This window comes from Mirounga leonina, unplaced genomic scaffold, assembly GCF_011800145.1.
Source record: "Mirounga leonina isolate KUSES-001 unplaced genomic scaffold, KU_Mleo_1.0 Mir_152, whole genome shotgun sequence".
In the NCBI taxonomy this organism is placed as follows: domain Eukaryota; kingdom Metazoa; phylum Chordata; class Mammalia; order Carnivora; family Phocidae; genus Mirounga; species Mirounga leonina.
In genome coordinates, this window is record NW_023270380.1 from 1,542,102 (window position 1) to 1,563,345 (window position 21,244).

The 21,244-nt window shown below is 45.4% G+C and overlaps 1 protein-coding gene and 1 pseudogene across 3 annotated transcripts in view; one reads left to right on the forward strand and one right to left on the reverse strand.

The window, feature by feature from the left end:
- Positions 1 to 21,183, reverse strand: part of PGBD5 (piggyBac transposable element derived 5) — a 96,937-nt gene extending 75,754 nt beyond the window's left edge. For all 3 annotated transcript variants that reach the window (XM_035008433.1, XM_035008434.1, XM_035008432.1), the window contains exon 1: positions 20,865 to 21,183. In XM_035008433.1, the coding sequence (XP_034864324.1) occupies positions 20,865 to 21,183 (319 nt within the window). The remainder of the gene's footprint in view (positions 1 to 20,864) is intronic.
- On the forward strand, positions 5,404 to 5,834 carry LOC118012892 (annotated as a pseudogene).
- Positions 21,184 to 21,244: the final 61 nt, after the last annotated feature.

The window sequence follows — 21,244 nt, forward strand, 5'->3', positions numbered from 1 at the left end:
TCTCCCTGGGGGGCCAGGGGGGTGTGCCCCACAGCAAGCACCCCAACCCTTTGGGATTTGCACCAGAGAGATAAGCCCCCAAAATGCCTGGCTTTGAAAAACAACAGGGCTTAAGTCTAGGAGACCCAAAGAAGAGAACAGAGACTGCACTCTTGAAGGGCCTGTGCACAGACTTGCCCATCCTGGGGACCAGGGCAAAAGCAGCAGTTTGGAAAGTGTCTAGATTATTTGTAAAAAAGATCTGGTTGGTTTTTTTTTTTTTTAAGATTTTATTTATTTGAGACAGAGCATGCACGCGTGCAAGCCGGGGGAAGAGCAGAGGGGGAGGGACAAGCAGACTCCATGCTGAGTGCAGAGCCTGATGCGGGACTCAATCCAACGACCCTGAGATCACTACCTGAGCGGAAATCCAGAGTCGGACACCCAACCAACCGAGCCACCCTGGTGCCCCATGACAAAGATCTGTTTGCTAATCTTAAAAGAGTCTGCCCAAGGGGCAGGGGCCTGTTGGGACTCTCTCATGGATGGGGGCACTGGTGGGCACCGTTTCTGCACCGTCCTTCGGCCTTGCTGGTGCTGTTAACGCAGGCGGCTGTAGAACTTGCAATCTCCCTCAGCCCTGCTAAACCAGGGGTGTACGCAGTACTTGCAATCTCTCGCTGCCCGGCCAAAGTGGGGGGCGTGCCCACCCCTGCACTCTCCAGCTGCTTCACTAAAGCCAGCGAGTGAGCACGGACCACACAGGGGACCCTCCTTGGTGGCCTGGCTCTGGTGGCAGGTGGGGGCTTATATTCCTGATTCCCAGCAGACTAAAACAGTCAGAGAGACAGCTCTTGGCAGGCTACCAAACCCAGGGCACTGCACAGACAGCCGACTGAAACACACCCCCAGACCTCCTGTGAAAAAAAGCCTATTTACTTGCCCTAGAGCTTCAGCCTGAGAGGCAGACTTCAGGTTTGCCACATGTCTAGAGGCTGTGAAAGTGCTCCCAGGGAACACAGGCCAGGAGACACCATCTTTGCATTCTCTGTAGCTTTGCTATAGCTCACCAGTACCTCCCAGAAAGGAGCTGATACATTCATCCAGAGCCCTGATTTTTGCAACTGCTGCCCAGGGTCTGTTTGCAGGTCCCAAGGGATGGGGTGCCTGCTGTGGGGCACAAACCCCTCACTCCTCAGGGAGAAGCTCCTGCTTTGTAAACCTCCAGGTTGCCTGCCTAGTCTGGAAGCCAGCAGGGTTCATAATTGCAGTCCCCTGGGACTGTCTGTATTTCCTTACTTTAGGAACTATGGTCTGAGGTATCTAATCAGCCTGAAATTAGAGCTGAGATCCGCCCCCCAACTTTGGAACACTGGCAGGTCCTGCCCGACGCTCAACAACTGAGACCTATCAAGTACAAAATGGATTGCTTAGGCAATCACAAAGGTTCACTAGACAACCAAGAGCTAGGGCAAAGCTGACCCATTAGATTCATCTCCTACAGAAGCCCGCTCCTTCAAGATTAGGAGAAGAGCTGTTTTGCCTAAGACATAAAAACAGCCAAGCAAATAAGGAAACAGAGGAATATGTTCCAAGCAAAAAATAAGAAAAAAACCCAGAAAAAAAACCTTAATAAAACTAAAATGAGTAATTTACCTGATAAAGAGTTCAACGGTCATAAAGATGCTCACTGAAATCAGAAGAATGGATGCACATGGGGCCCCTGGGTGGCTCAGTAAGTTAAGCGTCCAACTCTTGATTTCAGCTCAGGTTGTGATCTCAGGGTCATGAGATCAACCCTGCATTGGGGCTCCATGCTCAGCGGGGAGTCTGCTTCTCTCCCTCTCCCTCTGCCCCTTCCCCGACTCGTACTCACTTGCTCTCTCTCATCTCTAAAATAAATAAACCTAAGGGTGCCTGGGTGGCTCAGTTGCTTAAGCAACTGCCTTCGGCTCAGGTCATGATCCTGGAGTCCCAGGATCGAGCCCCGCATCAGGCTCCGGGCTCAGCGGGGAACCTGCTTCTCCCTCTGACCCTCCCATTTTCTCTCTCTCTCAAATATATAAATAATAAAAAAAAAATCTTTAAAAAAAATAAACCTATAAAAAAAAAGAAAGGATAAACACAGGAACGCAGTGAGAACTTCAATAAGGAGGCAGAAAATATAAAAAGTACTGAATAGAAGTCACAAACCGGGGGCGCCTGGGTGACTCAGTCGGTTAAGCAGCTGTCTTCGGCTCAGGTCATGATCCTAGGGTCCTGGGATCGAGTCCCACATCGGGCTCCCTGCTCAGCGGGGAGCCTGCTTCTCCTTCTCCCTCTGCCTGCCTCTCTGCCTACTTGTGCTTCTCTCTATCAAATAAATAAATAAAAAATCTTAAAAAAAAAAAAAGAAGTCACAAACCGAAGAATAAAATAAGTCAACTGAAAAATACACTGGGATGTTCAACAGCAGACTAGATGAGGCAGAAGGAAGGATCAGTGACCTGGAACACAGGGCAGTGGAACTCATCCACAGAGCAGCAAAAAGGAAAAATAATCTTAAAAAGTGAAGACAGGTTGAGAGACCAATGGGACAACATCAAATGGAATAACATTCACATTACAGGGGTCCTAGAAGGAAAAGAGAGAGAAAAGGGGACAGAAAACTTATTTGAATAAATAATAGCTAAACACTTCCCTACCCTCAGGAAGGAAACAGACATCCAGATTCAGGAAGCCTAGAGAGTTCCAAAAAAGATGAACCCCAAAGAGATCCACACCAAGACATAATATAATTAAAACGTCAGAAGTTAGAACTGACAGGGGCGCCTGGGTGGCTCAGACGTTAAGCGTCTGCCTTCAGCTCAGGTCATGATCCCAGGGTCCTGGGATCGAGCCCCACATTGGGCTCCCTGCTCAGCGGGAAGCCTGCTTCTCCCTCTTCCACTCCCCCTGCCTGTGTTCCCTCTCTCACTGTATCTATCTCTGTCAAATGAATAAATAAAATCTTTAAAAAAAAAAAAAGAATAGTTTAAGAAGTTAGAATTGACAGAAAATTTAAGTAATGACACAAGGCAGAGTAACAGAGTTTGAATTATATCATAACTATAATCTTTGTAGAATTACTTCATGTATTAGCTTTCATCATACTAAAGCAAATAGCCCTAAAGAATTTAATGTGATAGTCACTTAATTCAGGCTATGCATATATTTTTTAAAGATTTTTAATATTTATTTGCTTGAGAGAGAGTGAGAAACAGCAAGAGAGCAGGAGAAGCAGACTCCCCGCTGAGCAGGGAACCCAACTCGGGGCTCAATCCCAGGACCCTGAAATCGTAACCTGAGCCAAAGGCAGACGCTTAACTGAATGAGCCACCCAGGCGCCCCCAGGCTATGAGTATTTCAAGAAAAAGTCCTATTCAGAATTCTTCATCTAGTGAAGATAAATTAAAATCAGAAAGTCAACTCTGCCACCTTAAAAATCCAGGAGCAGAAAAAAATTCCACAATCATGTGTAACATCATCCACAATAAATCACTTTCAATCCAGCCCTGAAAACTAATATATAGAGTAGGAAGAAAGCATTACAGAAAAATTTTGCTTTCATTAATCAAGCTGGAAAATAACAGGCCTTACAAGAATGCCCTTTAGGAAGACAATTCCTTGTAGTTTTAAGTCTACAGAAAATAATGCTACACTCAAAACACATGTTAAAACCATTACTGTAGACTAACTATCACTTTCAGTTGTCGGAAGATGAAAAATTGTCAAGAGCCACCCAAACTGTGAATCCTGGTTACAATGTTGCTCTTGGAAAATGTGTTACTGAAAAATTCTCCCCCTGAACTAATGTGCTCTTTCTGTATCTTGTACAGCAGATACCTGGATGCACAAACACATCCAGAAGGCCTTTGAGGGCTGACAGCCTGCTGGAGTAATGAGGAATTCATCCCTGTTTCTGCCTTTCTGTCGGGCCCAGAGAATTCTGAGTAACCAAGCTGACATGTCATGAGAATACAAGTGTTCCTTACATGGTATGTATTGTCTCCTCAGGGTAGACACCAAAATCCATGTTCGTATATCAAAATCTGAGATGCATACAGAAATTAAGAAATGATTTCATTATCTTGAAAGAAAAACACACTCTCTTTTTTTTTTTTAAAGATTTTTATTTATTTATTTGTCAGAGAGAGAGAGAGAGAGAGAGAGAGCACAAGCAGGGGGAGCAGCAGAGGGATAGGGAGAAGCAGACTCCCCGCTGAGCAGGGAGCCGGATGTGCGGCTCGATCCCAGGACCCTGGGATCATGACCTGAGCCGAAGGCAGATGCTTAACAACTGAGCCACCCAGGCATCCCAAAAAGCACACTATTTCAATGCCACATTCCTAGTTTTTCCTCAAGTGACTGCAGGAAGTAACAACTACAGTCAGAAATACCAGAAATTGAAAATTAAAGTGAGGGCAACCTCTGAAGTTTACTCCTGAAAATATTTAGAGAACGTCTGTGAGCAATAAACCAGGGTTTAGTTCGTGGGACTATGTCAATGAAATCACAACATCCCACGTACTGGGCAAATCCTGGAGTCTGGGAGAGGGAGGGAAGTCTTCACCCTCCAGAGCTACTATTAAGGAAAAAGGTGGAGACAACACTAACAGAAGTCCCTACGTTGGCAGGAGAGCCAAAAACACCTTGTCCCTCCGTAACCCCAACTGGAAGTAAACATCTCATTTCTCAAATGGGCAGCAAAGTGACCATGGTTACAGAACAGCCAATAGCAGCCGGAGAAATTACTATTCCCGTACTATACTGTCAACCTTCTGAATTCTGACACCTAAAATGTTTAATTAAATACAAAGGCTTTTTTTTTAAGATTTTATTTATTTATTTGAGAGAGAGGATGAGATAGAGAGAGCACATGAGAGGGGGGAGGGTCAGAGGGAGAAGCAGACCCCCTGCTGAGCAAGGAGCCCGATATGGGACTCCATCCTGGGACTCCAGGATCATGACCTGAGCCGAAGGCAGTCGCTTAACCAACTGAGCCACCCAGGCGCCCTACAAAGGCTTTTTTTAAAGAACAAAAACTTCAGACATTGTATCTTTATCCTAGAAGTTCACCCTACAACTGGCTTCAGTCTTAAGCAAACATTTAGTCATTTAGACATTTAGACAAAATCTGTATTTGGTGCTTCGTGCGTGTGCATGCGTAAAATAAAAGGATAGTAATAAATCTTTATGATGGTGTATAATAAAAGTGAATAAAAGTATCGCTAATAAATAAATAAAATCTTTAAAAAAAAAAGAAAAAGAAAATAGTTGGGAGAACAGTATGTTGTTTTCAAATGATGGTGGAGAAATATGCATTCAATTATGAGAGAGGGAAGGAGAATGAGACAAAATATTATTAAAAGGAAAGAGTTTTTTCTGCCATCTTTCTGTGCGGCCATAATGGTGTGTATGAATGTCCTGGCAGATGCTCTCAAGAGCATTAACAATGCTGAAAAGAGAGGCAAACGCCAGGTTCTTAGGCCATGCTCCAAAGTCATCGTCCTGTTTCTCACTGATGATGAAGCATGGTTACATTGGCGAATTTGAAATCATTGATGATCACAGAGCTGGGAAAATTGCTGTGAACCTCACGGGCAGGTTAAACAAGTGTGGAGTGATCCGCCCCAGATTTGATGTACAACTGAAAGATCTAGAAAAATGGCAGAATAACCTTCTCCCGTCCCGCCAGTTTGGTTTCATTGTACTGACAACCTCAGCTGGCATCTTGGACCCTGAAGAAGCAAGACGAAAATACACAGGAGGGAAAATCCTGGGATTCTTTTTCTAGGGATGTAATACATACGTGCAAATAAAATGCCTCAATGGACCAAAAAAAAAAAAAAAAAGGAAAATAAATTACAGTCAACTGATATTCGACAAGGGTGCCAAACAATTAAATGGGGAAAGAACAGTATTTTCAACAAGTGGTGCTGAGACAACTCAACATCCACATGCAAATGAATGAAATTGGAGCCCTACCTTACACCATACAGAGAAAATAACTCAAAATGCATCAAAGACATAAATGTAAGAATTAAAATGATAAAGTTCTTAGAAGAAAACGTAGGCATAAATATTAGTGGTCTTAAACTTGTCAACAGCTCCTCAGCTATGACACCAAAGTACAAGCAATTAAAATAAATAAATTAATTAATTAATTAATGGGACTTCATCAAAATGTCCAAGTTTTGTGCTTCCAAGGACCCCACTGACAAAGTCAAAAGACAAGCCACTAAATGGGAAAAATATTTGCAAATCATATACAAGGAACACATATCCAGACTGTATAAAGAATTCTTACAACACAAATAAAAAGACAACCCAATTTAAGAAATGGGCAAAGGACTTGAATACATATTTCTCCAATATACAAGTATATATATATGGCCAATAAGCACATGAAAATATGCTCAACATCACTAGTCATTAGGGAAATGCAAATCAAAACCACAACGAGATACCACCTCCCATCCATGTGGATGGCTACTATAAAAAAAACCCCAAAACAAGTGTTGGCAGGGATGTGAAGAATTTGGAACTGCTATACATTGCTGGTGGGCTTGTAAAATGGTGCAACCACATTAGAAACAGTTTAGTAGTTCCTCAAAATGTTGAACACAGAGTTACCATATGACACACCAATATCACTCCTACGTACATACCCAAGAAAAATGAAAACTATGTCCACACAAAAACTTATACATGAAGGTTTGGGGTTTATTCATAATAGCCAAAAGGCAAGAACAACCCAAATGTTCATCAACTGATGAACAGATAAATAAAATGTGATCTATCCAGTCAACGGAATATTATTCAGCCTTAAAAAGGAATAGAATTTTGATATGTGCAACAACACAGATAAGCCTTGAAAACATTCTGCTAATTGAGAGAAGCCAGTCACAAGAGACCACATATTGCATAATTTAATTTATATGGAATTTCCAAAATAGATAAATCTATGGAGACCGAAAGTAGATTAATGGTTGCCTAGGGCTGGGGGTGATGGCTAAAGGTTTCTTTTGGGGATGATGAAAATGTGCTAATGGTTTAGTATAGGTAACTATAGTAACAGCCATTAAACTGTACACATTAGACGGGTGAGTGCTATGGCATGTGAATTATATCTCAATTAAGCTGTTATCCAAAAGATGCAAAGAACTTCTATATTTATCAAGTAGAAAAAGAATAAACTTGATTAAAAACATCAAAAATGGGGAAGAGAAAAAAGCAAAATAAAATAGGATGGGAGGAATAAAAAATCATGCCTGTTTATCATTACTTTAAATGTATACAGACTGAATTCTCCAACTAAATTAAAGTGCCTATACGGGGGGTTACATACCCATGCTGTTCAAGAAACGTACTTAAAATGGCAAAAGGGTTTGAAAAAAATGTACCAGGCGAGGAGATACCAGGCAAAAGAGGAAGCAGGAATGGCAAAATTAGTAGCAGACAAGTTGGATCTAAGGTTATAGGTACTAAGATGAAGAGGGACATTATTACAGACACAGTTTGGAGAGAAGATATAAAAGGTATAAGTAGGTATACATCTAACAATATGATACCTAAAGACTCTAAAAATGCAAGAACATGGTAAAATTTTAGCTCTTCAAATGGGAATGTCTACTAAAGAGGGAAAAACAAGGATACACAGAAAACAGAAAGACACCCTTACTTCCCTCAAAAAACATACATTTTTTTCTTACACCTATGAAATGCCACATTTGTAAAGATTAATTACATACTTGGCAACAAAGAAAACCTTTACAAGCCTTCCAAATTAAAGATTTAAAGGACAGTTCTTTGATCACAATCCAGTAAAATCAGAATTAAATAACTAGGTAACAAAAAATTATAACTACATAGAAATGCAGAAATATACTCTTTGATCAAAGAAGAAATCAAAAAAAGTACTGAAGAAAATCTTGAAAGCAATCGGAAAGGAGATTTTTTTCATACCAAAACTTACAGAAGACACCAGAAGTTATACTCTAAGGAGATTTTAGTGTCAACTGCTTTCAATTTCAAACATTTTTTTTAATAAAAGAAACTTTGTACTCATTTAAACCCATCAGAAAAGGACAGTTCAATAAATCAAAAGAAAGGAAGTAATTATAATACAGATAAAATTTAAAACTAATAAAAAATACAAGAAGGACAAATAAACTCAAAGTGTTTCTTTGAAAAGACTAATAATAAAAGACTTCACATGTCCTATTAAGGATAAGAGAGAGGGAAAATGTGGGGGGGATGTGGGGAGAGAGGGGAAGGAGCAGTAGAGAGGGGAAGGAGGAGGAGAGAGGGGGGTTTCAGGGAGTAGGGGAGAAAGAGAGAGAGATGCAAAACAGAGAAGCATTGGGAACAGAGATATAAAAGCAAATGCATAATATAAAAGCAAATAAAAGAATCATTAAACTGCAAGGCATTTTATGTTAACCAATTTGATAACCTAGAAGAAATGATGATTTCCTAGAAAAACAAAATCATCAAAATGATTCAAGAAGTGGAAAATTCAGAAATACCAAGACCAGACAGCTTTGAAGCTGAATAACCCATCATTCTACTGTTAAATGGCAACAGGCAATTAAAAAATAATAAGCCAATTCATTTTATAAAGCATAATATTAATACCCAAACCTGTGAGGGATGAGAGGAGAAACTATTAACGAATCTGGCTTATGACAGATTAGTTACAGAAACTGAACTCATGTTAGCAAATAACAGAAGTCAGCCATCTACCAAAGGGACATATCCTGAGACCAACTTGGATTTATTCCAGGAAAATACAGGGAGCTCAAGACCAGAAAATCAGTAAGATTTACCTCATCACTAAATTAACTGTGAAAAACCTCTAAGACCGTAACAATAAATGCATTTGATAAAAACAAAGGCATCTGAGCAGCAATTCCTTATATAAAAATTAAGAGAACAGAAGGAAGTTATTCATGAAGTATTATTAAACGAGAAGCACTTGATCAAGAGGTAGATAAAATGAGCCCATATTCGTTAAACAATGACAAAACCCGTGCATGCGTGGGTATGGACAAATGTGTTCATGGATGAGCACCAAGTTGTCAACAGGGATTACAGGGACAAAGGCAGCAGTGAGGAGGAGAATTTTAACAAAATGGGAAGAAGGTAAAACAAGGACTGCAGTTAAAAATGGTGTATGATCCTAATGCATGCAAATAAGACTGGATACTTTCATGTGTATAATTTTTAAAACACTGCACACAGTATTAGAATTACCAAGAAAAAAGGTACTCTTGTTTTCAACTCCACAGCCTTCACGGGCTTTCCCAGTACCAACATGCCCAGGAAGATACTCTGTTGGTGACATTACATTTTCGTTGTACTCCTTAATGAACATGGTAACCAGCCCATGGGCTACAGGTCAGAACTCAGGCATGGCCACGCCCACCCCAACCAGAGCCAAACTCCCAGCTTCCATTCTGTCTCTGGAGGGGGTTGGGGGGGCACTTGGAGCTGTTAAGGAGCAGGGATTTGAGCAGTCCTTTGGTTTCCCCTGGAGCCATCTGTATCCATCATGTTTACCATGGCTCTACACAAGTGTCGGGGCTTGGCTCCCCCTGAGTGTTCCCTCAGCTCCTAGGACATCCTTCTTATGAGAGCACCTATTACTCAGCGCCACGATGATCTGAGGGCCACCTGTGTTCATCAGACTCCATGCTGGCTGAGCTGGAACCCTTTCTTGTTAACTTCTCAAGTCAGAGTTTCTAATGCAGCGCCGGGCACATCGTAAGCACTGTCAGTATCTGCCAAATGAATGAAATGTATTCAAAACATGGTATGAAGTCTGCATTCTGAAACTTCTTTTTGGAGCCGTTTGCTTTAGTTTCCCAGGAGATTTAAAAATCTTCCAACCTTGCTGCCAATAACCTGATGGGGTGAAGGAATGTTGGCATGCCCCATTGGGCATGTGACTCTGGTTGGTCCTTTGGCAGCAGGGACATCAGGGATGTTGATACCACTCTTCCAAACCCAGCAAAGATGGTGGAAGGGGTAGGTTGCGGAGTGCCTCCTGTGACTGACCCTGTGTGACATCACTCGGTGCCTGCAGCTGCCCTCTGGGAAGTGTCACTTTAGAGGCAGGGCTGGGATGGGCACCCGAGCATGTGTCTGTCTAAAAAGCCTTGGGCACCACATCACAATGCCTTCCCGAGAAAGAGAATCAAAGACAGTTGCAGATCTTCATTCCTTCCCACCAAAGTTATCTCACACACCATCTTCAGAAGTTTGGGCAGGGGGCGCCTGGGTGGCTCAGTCGGTTAAGCATCTGCCTTCAGCTCATGTCATGATCCCAGGGGTCCTGGGATCGAGCCCCACATCATACTCTCTGCTAAGCAGGGAGCCTGCTTCTCCTTCTCCCTCTGCCATTCCCCCCACTTGTGCTCTCTGGCTCTCTCTCTCTGCCAAATAGATGAATAAAATCTTAAAAAAAAAAAAAAAAGTTTGGGTCATACTCTTTAGCCATTCCGGTTTCCCTGGGGTAATTTGCCATCTCCCTGAATTTACCTGCATCTTTCCCAGAAACTATTTCTTATCTGCCAGCCTTCTTGAAGATAATGAGTCTATAAATTTTCGATAGATAGTGTGAACTTACGCTTGCTAATATTTGCATAACATGCACGTCTTTCAATCTTAAACAAAAGCTTCTCACTGCAATGGTCTCTGATCTCCAATTAGGTTCTGTTCCAGGATCCCACTGGAATTCTGCGTGCATGTCCCCTAAGATGCCATAAATTATGGTCCACCTTCCCAGCCAGCCAAGGAAAACACATTGGAAATCCTGCTGAAATATTAGTAAGAGCCAACGAAAGGGAACATGTTTATCTGCCTCAAATGCTGGGACCTGAGGAAAGCAAGTTTCATTAGAGGCAAAAGAGGAAGGAGGTGTGGATTGTTTTTTATGTGACTCTGGAGTGGAGGTCTGCTCACTCACAGAATCTCAGAATCGTCACATAGGACACCCCGCCCCCCCAAAGTCAGCTGGGGATTCTCAGGAAAACTTAAATTGAAGATGTTACATGTTCCCCACCTTCCCCAAACGCAGGAGGAACATCTATAAGCAAGACTCTCACCACTCTTTAGACAATTCCACTGATTTACATTTTTTCTTTCCAGAAAATCATCCTTTATCCCAATCCCTGATCTTCTCTTTGTAAGTTTCCTAAACAAGAAAACAGGTGTCCTCCCTCTCCAATGCCATCCGAAATAATTCAATTTTTAATCGCTTTTGTCATGGACGCTTTTGGGCGGCTTTGAAATGTCAGAATTTGACCTATCCGTGTCCTCTTCACCATCTTGGAAAGGATGCGGCACTTCTCAGAGGCCTCAGTCACCTGCGCCTGGGGTCACTCTCCCCTCCGGACCTGGGTTCCAGCTGAAGGCCCTTGACATTAGAGTACGAGGTGGATTCTCAGTCTGTGGTGCCTCACAGGGCGCCTCAGGAACTGAGGGGCTGCCAAGGGGCTGGAGGCACCTGGGGTGGCCTCAAAGACAGTGCCCACCTTCCACTGGCTGATAATATGTACCCTGGGTTTGTCCTAAGGTTCCCGGTTGCTAATCTTCTAAGTAAATCTTCTAAGTAGCACAATATCGATCATGTGCATTTTGGCCACACAGGACAAAAGCTTAAAGGAAGAAAGATAAAGCTACCTGTAATGAACCACCAGCTCTGTGCTTCCCCACACATCTTTACTGATTTTCAGAACTCTGGGAAGGAACTCCTACATAGATGATGGACTCTGCTGAGCCACTTACCCAAAATCACAGGATAAGCACAGGGCACAGCCCAGGCCTTCTGCCCCGGATCCTCTCCAGCCATAAACTGACCACCAAGCCCCTTTCAAGCCATCTACAGCCTCAAACCATCGATGTGCAATTAAACACCTGCATCTAGAACGCCCTATGCACATTGCTTACCTGCATTATCTTACCTGTCCGCTCCCAAAGTTGCTGTGGGAATTTCCCCGAGAGAAACAAAGAATTCATTTTTATTCTCCGGGTTGTTTTCCATGGTTTCCCCTCATGAATCCTCACAGAGTGATTCGGCATGTGGCCCTACTGATCTGAATCTGCTTTTCCCCCATCAATCCTCTTTTCTTTAGCGTCTGTGCCAGTTAAGCTGGCTGTTCTAACAACGCCCCCCCCAAATGTATGATGAATCGAACAAGAAAGAAGTTCATTTCTTGCCAACATAAATTTAGTTCACGATAAATATGATTGATGTGGGGCGCCTGGGTGGCTCAGTTGTTAAGTGTCTACCTTCGGCTCAGGTCATGATCCCAGGGTCCTGGGATCAAGCCCCGCCTCGGGCTCCCTGCTCCGCGGGAAGCCTGCTTCTCCCTCTCCCACTCCCCCGCTTGTGTTCCTGCTCTCACTCTCTCTCTGTGTCAAATAAATAAATAAATAAAATTAAATAAAATCTTAAAAAAAAAAAAATATGACTGATGTGTGAGTGGCTTTTCCCCAAACGGTGATTTAGATACAAGGTCCCCCAACATCTCTGACGTGTGGCTCAGAGGAGCCTCCACATGGCCAGGCCTGAGAGTGGAGTCCACACTTTGGCTCATTTTCCACTGTCCTGAATCCAGGCGGCATCCCCGTCTCACTGCAAGGGGTGCTGGGAAACAAGGAGCAGCCGCTGCTCGGGAAGACAGGCAACAGGCAAAACAGATTTGGAGAATGACACTGGTCTTCAAGGGACCCTTGCAAGGGACTTATCATTAATTAGTTGATCTGACCCGCATATACCGTGTTCCATACTCACGCTCTAAGTATGAAGCTTCCTTGTCCCCTAATCAAAGGAACTAGTTCACCCGAGGTCACTTAACCTCTCTGTGACTCAGTTTCCTTATGTTAAAAATAGGGATAATACCTCACAAGATTGTTTTGAGGATTACACACATTACAAAGTGCTTAGGGGCGCCTGGGTGGCTCAGTCAGTTAAGCGTCTAACTTTAGCTTAGGTCATGATCTCAGGGTCCTGGGGTCGAGTCCCGCATCGGGCTCCCTGCTCAGTGGGGAGTCTGCTTCTCCCTCTCCCTCCCTCTGCCCCTCCCCCTGCCTGTGCCCTCTCTTTCTCTCTAATAAATAAAATCTTTAAAAAAAAAAAAAAGGAAGTGCTTGGAACACTATCTGGCACAAAGTACTTGACATACAAGCACCTGTTAAATAAAGGGGTGCAAGAAGCTGGCTCCCCTGCAAGTTTCTAATAGACTCCTGTCAGGGGGTCTCTAGCTCTTAGGAGGTGGGCAGGTTGCAGGAGCCCAATGCTTGGACAGTTCCTCCGAGGCCAAGTTCAGTGTTCTATACAGGACAGAAAACCCTGTAAAATACATTCCAGACTTGCTTCAGTGCCTTCCTAGTAAGGAATCCGTTCCCCCCAAGAGCTGCCCCAACCTCTCTTCCACTATTTGGGATGTAGAAAATGCTTAGCTCCTTTTAGACATTTCTTTATTGGTGCTGATTCCCATCCTCACTTTTAACAATCTAGCTCTGTGTCCATCTATTCTTCTGTTCATTCCTTTATTCAACAAACATTGAAGACTCACCATGTCCTAACTGTGAGCAAGACATCCAAGGTCTCATCCTACATGGGAAATGTATTAGCTCATGTGGCTGCGAAGAGGGACAGGGGGAAGGTAGTGATTTTATATTCTTGGAGACAGTGACATCCGAACCAAGACCAAACTAACAAGCAAGGGCTTCCATGAAGAACATTCCAGGTACAGGCCCTGCAGGCACAAAGGCTCTGAGATGAATAGATTTTGTGTTGATGGCAGGACAGGGGACAAAAGGGGACACTGGAAATTAAGGCTATGGAGGAGGCCTTGCGAAGGACTCTGGAATTCCCTTTGGCTTCAGTTGGAAGGTTTAAGCAGAAAAGTCAGTGGATGGGCTTATGTTTGTAAAGATCGCTCTTCTTCCACAGAAGAAATGGGGATGGGGCGGGAGTGTCAACAAGACTAGAAGCTGGAAATCAAAGCAGATGAAGTTTCCAATATCCTGGCCAAGGAGTGATGTTGTCCCAGTTAGAGTGTAAAGATTTGCAGTTCTACACTTTTTAGTAAAGCGATTTATTAAACATACAGTTAAATATGGCCTGAGGTTCCTACTTTTGTAACAATTCTTTCTGAAAGTCACAAAGCAGAAAGGGGCTCTCTGTACCATGTGCCAGTCTAGGTGGAGCATCAGCTCTATGTCACAGGATGTTTTAGGGAACCTGTTACTCTTGTAGTACATCCCTCCCACCCCAAGGTAATACCATGCTTCCTCCCGCCAACACAAGTTGAGTTGTCCCTTTCCCTCTGCCTTCCTTCAAGGGAAGACCTCAGGGCTTCTCCACAGATTCCACCCTCTCTAAGTTCATATTTCTCACCAAACCTGCCAAATCCCCCTCTGTGTGGGCTCCAGCATTTGCAGGTAACATCTATATCCACGCCTGAACTTGGGAGCTCAGATTCCAGCTACAGTTACTTGCAATATGATAACAATTACATCATGTCACATTTCAGGACATTTTCACTGAGAAGGCTTCAGGTCAGGATGCTCAGTTTAGGAAAAGAGTGGGGCCGCACATGGGCCAAGTGGCATACCTTCTCCCCTCCTGGCCTTTGCCCAAGTTTGAGATGCCCTGTTCCTTCCTCTTCACCTGACTAATCTTTATTTGTTCTTCAAGATGCAGCTTAGGGGCCACCTCCATCAAAGGTGCTGCTTCTTCCCCAACCCAGCTGGATCAGGTGGTGCACCTCCGGAATCCCATATAAATCCATGTTTACTGGATCACACTGTTTGCCAGAGACTCTTCCTCCTTTTCTTCACTTTGTCTCTCCTGTTGGACCCCAGGAGACAGGTCTTATTTATCATTTTATCCCAGCAGGGTTCAATATGTTTGCTGAATTAATACATGGCACGTCTCATACATCGCTAGTGGGTGTATACACTGGAACACTGTTTGGCAGTATGTACTAAACCAGTAGTTCTTGGGGCACCAGGGGGCTCAGTTGGCTAAGCGTGTCTGCCTTCGACTAGGTCATGATTCCAGGGTCCTGGGATCGAGCCCTGCATCGGGCTCCCTGCTCAGTGGGGAGTCTGCTTCTCCCTCTTCCTCTGCCTCTCCCCTCTGCTCGTGCTCTCTCTCTCTCACTCTCTCAAATAAATAAATAAATCTTTTCAAAAAATAAATTAAAAAAAAAATAAAGCAGTGGTTCTCAACTGCAGGTGATATGGCAATGCCCAGAGAAATGTTTGGTTGCCGTAACTAGAGGGAAGGGTGCCACCGGGCATTCAGTGGGTAGGGGCCAGGGATGCTGCTAAACATCTGGCAATGCACAACACAGGCCTCCCCAACAAAACGTCATCCAGCCCGTAAGGACAACAGTGCCGAGGGTGAGACCTGCATCTAATCTATGACCCCGCAAACCTACTCCCGGGTTTATGTGCTCAACGGAAATGACGTATACGTCCATCAAAAACACAAGAATGTCTGAAGCAGCTCTACCCAGAGAAGCCCCAACTGGACACAATGTAAAACACCATTAACAGGGTAATGGATAACCAACTACAGTACTTATATGGTGGAATACTACACGCGATACAAAATTAAAGACTGTGACGTGCAATAATAAGATATATTGATGAACTGAACCACCAGACCAAAGGAACAGGCAAACTTAATCGATGGTTGATGGAATAGAAGTCGGAATAATGATCACCCCTGGAGGCAGAGAGTAACTGACTGGGAAGGAGCAGGAGGGAATCTTTGGGGTGCTGGGAACGTTCCTGATCTTCATCTGGGTCTCAGTTGTACGCACTGAGCTGTGCACTATGACTCACGCGCTCTGTGTGTGTTACACCTCAACAAGCTTTATTAAATGCAACGGTCCTCTAAGAGCACCCTAGCAGCAGGGATCATGCACTGGAATGGGTCCTCTAAGTAAGACCTTCTAAGCCTTTTTGGTATACTGCCAGCAGGAGTGTGCATTTCTGGAAGGCTATTTCACCACAGATATCAAAAACCTTACAGTGTGTCCTTAATTCAATTCTGTTTTGGTCATTTTATGCTAAGGAATGTGCTGAGGATGTGCACACAAACTTAAGCTTCAAGAATATTTATCGTAGCATAATAAATATAAGGGGGAGGGGGCAATGAACTCAACACCCACCCAGAGGGAAATGTGTAATATCATGGACTTATTAAAATTGACACTTCAAAATTTAAATGGAAAACATTTACAATATATTAATTACAATTAAAAAGCAGGTCACCCAACAAGATGTAATCTAAGATACATGAACGATGTACTCAATATAATTAACTATGATTATCTAGGGTAATGAGAGATTATGGGATTTCTTAAAATTTTATCATTTTTCCCCTAAAATGTACATATATAACTTGTTAATAAGAAAAAATATATACAATCACACTTCTTAAAAATAAAGGTGAATTTTCTACTTTAAAACTGAGTACCAGACCCCACACAACCCCCAGATTCCCAATGTATTCAAAGCCCTGCTACCTGCAGAAACACTCTAAACTCTCATCACAATGGCTGAGAGGTAGCAGGGATTAAATAAAAAGATAAAATTCTAGATTTTCTGTCTCCTATCTGACTGTGGGGACTGGTTACACAAATCCATACTTGCCTTAAACCGCACAGAACTGCATATCGCCCCCAAAAAAGTTAAAAGCAATTCCATGTAAAAATATGAAAGTATTCCTGACTGAAAAAGGTTTTAGATGCTGTAAAGAAAAAAATAAAAAGGCACAACCTTCCTTGAACGATCAAGTCTGCCTAGTTAGAAGGCTACCACTTCACCAGGTAATCTCATCACCCGAGACCCTGACTGAAAAGACCTATCTGTGTTTCTCTGTAAAGTGGAGGTGATACGAGCTCTCTCAGAGTACTCTTGAAGGTTCGGCACAATGAGGAAAAGCATGCTATGAATGGGGACTGCTGGTTATAATCAGCGTCATGCCCACCCCCTGAACAAAACCTCTCTCCAGGAAGCTCCCTTCTCTGAATTCTGTGTGGTGGGGGCACATGCTTGATTATTATGCAGCACTGCATAAGATGTACCTTGTAGGTCGCCCAGACTCCCAGTTCCTCCTGGAGCCACCGAACGTGGTACAGAGCTAAAAGTGCAGCTGCTTATCCTGGACGACAACGACAGGAGCCCAGGTACCTCCACTCACAAATCCATTATCAGAGTATCCGTTTAACTCTGGCTTTAAGAGAAAGATTTTTCTCCTCTTACTTGTTAGTCAAAAAAGACTTCAGGCCAAATAAATCAACAACAAACTCTAAGATAAAACATTTCACAATGTTAATTTTCAGAGCCCTGTGGTCTTCTCCAGCTTCTCAAGGTCATACCTCCCGAGGGTTCCTGACAGGTACACATGTACACAGAGAACACACTCCTGTGAAGTCCAACCTCTAATAGAAAGAGCAAACAGCTCAGATCCCAGCCAGCCATGACAAAGGACCGACAAAGCCGAACACAAGGGAGCCCCTGAGCATCTGTGAATCTGCCTGTTCCTTTGCCTCCTCAGAGAGAACGAATCACAAGACTGCTCAGAATAAGAAACCGAAAGGGCAGAAGCCCAAAAAGCAGCCAGCCTGAATTTCATGCTGCTTCCAAAGAGTGAGCTTGCATGCTGTGTCAGTTATTTGCACAGTGGGCAGGCGAGGCTGACAGCTTGAGGGGGCTATTTTAGAGGGAGAGCTGCAAGTCTGATGAGAAGGTTCTGGGCCCTGGGCTCCCAGCAAGCATCTCCAGCTCCCAGGCTGACCCCCCATTCACACAGGGTTTAAGAGCCCGTCAGCCAGCCCTGCAAGCACGGTCTTTGTATTTAAACCATCTCAAGGGGACCCATATCTCCAGGCACAACCAGAACCCAGGGAGGAGAAAGAAGGGGGTGAAGGAGAGGACCGCTCCACCAATAATTGTTGGCTGCACTTCTGGAGCTCCTGATCCAGGAAGCTAAATACATGAACAAAACAGAAGGAAGAGTCTGGAAAGACTAGAAGAACAGCTAGCGGAGGAGTCTCAACCTGAACCACAGAAATGCTTCTGCCTCTCTGCCCTCCTCCGCTCAGCTGGGCACCAAGTATCTCCCTACTGTGTGCACTCCAAATGCAGATCAAAGCTCAGTGGTGCCCAATGCCTCCACCTCTCTCATGCACAGGGACTCCAGGTCATCGGAGGGCTCCCAGACAGCAGCTGTAATCTCTAATTTAAAAACAACCCCCCCCCCCCAAAAGTCCCAACCAGCCCAAACCAGCACAAGCAATACAGATTTACCTGTAAGACACGGTCGCACACATACATATTCACTTATTTACACACATACACATGCTTTTACAGCAAAAGGCAGACAGGAAGCCTGTTCCCTAAGTCTAGAATCCTTTGCTTTCCTCATCCGATTCTAGCAGCAACAGCCATTTCTGCTACGGACTTTCTTTTATGAGGGCTGATTACAGATCAAAATGCCACCCTCCTGCTTGCCTCCCTATCCTACCCCACCAGCCAAGAGAGGTCTGTCAACAAACCAGGGAACAAAGATGGAAGAAAGGCCCAAGCTGCATTCCTTGAAAGTGGGGTTAGATTCTACACTTTGAAAAAACCTCAGAGCCTGAACCTCTTTGCTCTCAGAGTGGCCAGGGTGCAACTCTCAGCCTCTTAATAAACATGTCCATCCCCCCCCCCACCACCACCACCACTAGGCACAAGGGTTTTCTCTGCCCGGCATCTATTTTCAGCCCCCATAAATCATATCCCATTGTTTCAGGCAATCTGAACTCACACTTAATAAGCCATCAACCTCACCCCTCCACCACCACCCCAAATTTCCCTCAGGGAAAGACTGTTTCAAGGAAGAAAGGAAATTCTTCATTAGGGCTGGATTTTAAAAGCAAGCTTCCACACAAAACCAGAAAACAAAATTGGGTATAAATACCATCAAATAACCACTAATGTCTTTGGTTAAAGCGCTTGCCTGTGATTCTCAGGTCCAGGTGTGAGCTCAGTGAACATCCGAAGGAAGCAGAATTTGAACCTAATGCTAAATGACATATGATCCCGCACTTCACGACCATTTAAGTGCTGCAGTGGCTGGATTAGATTGCTCTGATGCAGAATTTCTCCGAAGTATAGGTTACTAAGAAACGTAATATTGCTTGAAAATGTATTTAGGTGTGTTCATCCTTCTCACACCAACACCCTCATGGATCTTATTCATAACCAGGCTTAAGCTAACACAATTCTCCTATTTTCCCGGGAGAGGTAGGGAAACAAGAGGACATATATCTCATGTTCCAAGATCAAAAACTGGATCACAGCACTCATAGCATCAAGTCTGCCAAACCAGAGCTCTGGGTATGTACAATTCTTAAAGAGCTAATTTAATGGAAAACAGCCATCTGGGGCTGGAAACCCTTATGACATTCTGGAAAATGTAGGAGGTTTAAAAGGATTATGCAGAGTGACGTGACTTTGAAAATTCCCAAACTCTTAACCAAAGCCTAAATGAGAACACGTTGTTAAATTTAACTATATTCCAAAACACGGCACAGTTAACTTGGACCCTGCGAGCCCAGCTGTAGCTCAGGGTGTCCACACTGCAGCCTGCCTGTAGGAGGTTTGCAGACCACTCCCTGCTGAGAGAGTCCAGCCAACCCAAGCAGCCTACCAGCAGGCTGCAGCACCATGTCCAGATCCAAGCCCAGGCACCAGCCAGGGGTCCCTTGGGCCTGCCCTCCTATGGTTGAATAACAATCAGGGAGAGCCACAGGAAAAGCCGCATCATGCCCAGTACGGCCACTCCCTGGTCCTCAACAACACCGGTTGCACACTCTTCCACACACAAAAATGGTGTGCAGAAACAAGGGCCTGCCACAGAAGGCTGCTGAGCAAGGAACAAAAAGCATCAGGGGACAGGTGGAAACTGCTGGCTGGTCTCCACCTCTCCCGGAGGGCACAGGCCACAGAGGCCACAGAGCTTCTGCAGGGTTAAGTAGAGACGTTTTAGAACCACCTCCGGAAAAAGAAGGCAGTAAAGAGGACCTCCGGCAGCCTCAGCGGCCAGCACTCCTGCGACCTCCAGATATCAGGGGCTTGACCACGACCATGGCGTTAAGCTGAACACACATGAAAGTGCCTTCTGGCGCAAGAGCATACACCTTAACGCTGCTAAACTTGTCCTTTCACTCTTCTCCGCTCTTAGCAAGTGATCCTGAAAGGCACGGACAAAGTTTCTCAGATTAACTAGAGAAAACACGAGCCAGTGAAGACGCCCTGGGTGGCCTCTCCAGAGGCTCTCACTGGGCCTCCCTCCAAAGGCTACCTGCCCCACCCCTGGCACCTGGGTAAGGCTGCTCTGGGGCCATCAATACAGAATGACTTACGCGCCCCCCCCCCCCCGCCCCCAGCCGGCAACAGACACACAAGCCGCGTCAGGTTTGCAGAATCCCTTCAACTAGTAAAGCCTAACTCAAACGCACCCCTGAGCGCGACCCCACAGGTGTGACTGGCTTGGACACTCCTGGCAAGTGAGGGAAGCCCCCCTCCCCCCCAGGTCTTTGCCAGCGGCAGGGTGCTGGCCCCGGCCTCCGCCTCATCCTCTCCACCCGCGGGCAAGTCGGAGCCGCCCCCCCGCCGCACCACGCAGTCAGGCTGATTCTCGCACTTCAAATCCCCGCTGCCGCGGCCCCATTTGTGTGCTGACACGAACTGCCCTCGACCGGCCGGCCCACGGAGCGTCCGGAGTTCTCCCGGCCCCGCGCTCCCGCCTCCCCGGGCCGCCCCCGCCCCCGCAGGCCGCGCCTTACCGCCGGTGTCCTCGAAGCGCGGGGACGGGCGGTCCAGCAGCGTGGCACTCCAGCCCGCGCCGGCCTCGTCCTCCTCCGGCTCCTGCGCGTCCGGGGCGCCGGGCGGCGGCGGGGGGCCGGGGCGCTCGTGTTCGTCGTCCGAGGAGGCGGCCGAGGAGGAGCGCGAGGCGGCAGACGTGCTGTAGAAGGGGTTCCCGCCGCTGTCCGGGCCCGACTCGCCGAACACGTCGTCCGAGATGTGCAGGCTCTCGTAGCGCGCGCGGGCCGCCTCGAGCAGCGCCGGCGCCCTCCTCCGCGCGCCCCCGCCGCCCTCGGCCATAGCCCCGGCCGCCGCCCGCGCGCCCGCCCCCCACAGCGCCTCCCAGCCGCACGCGCTGGGC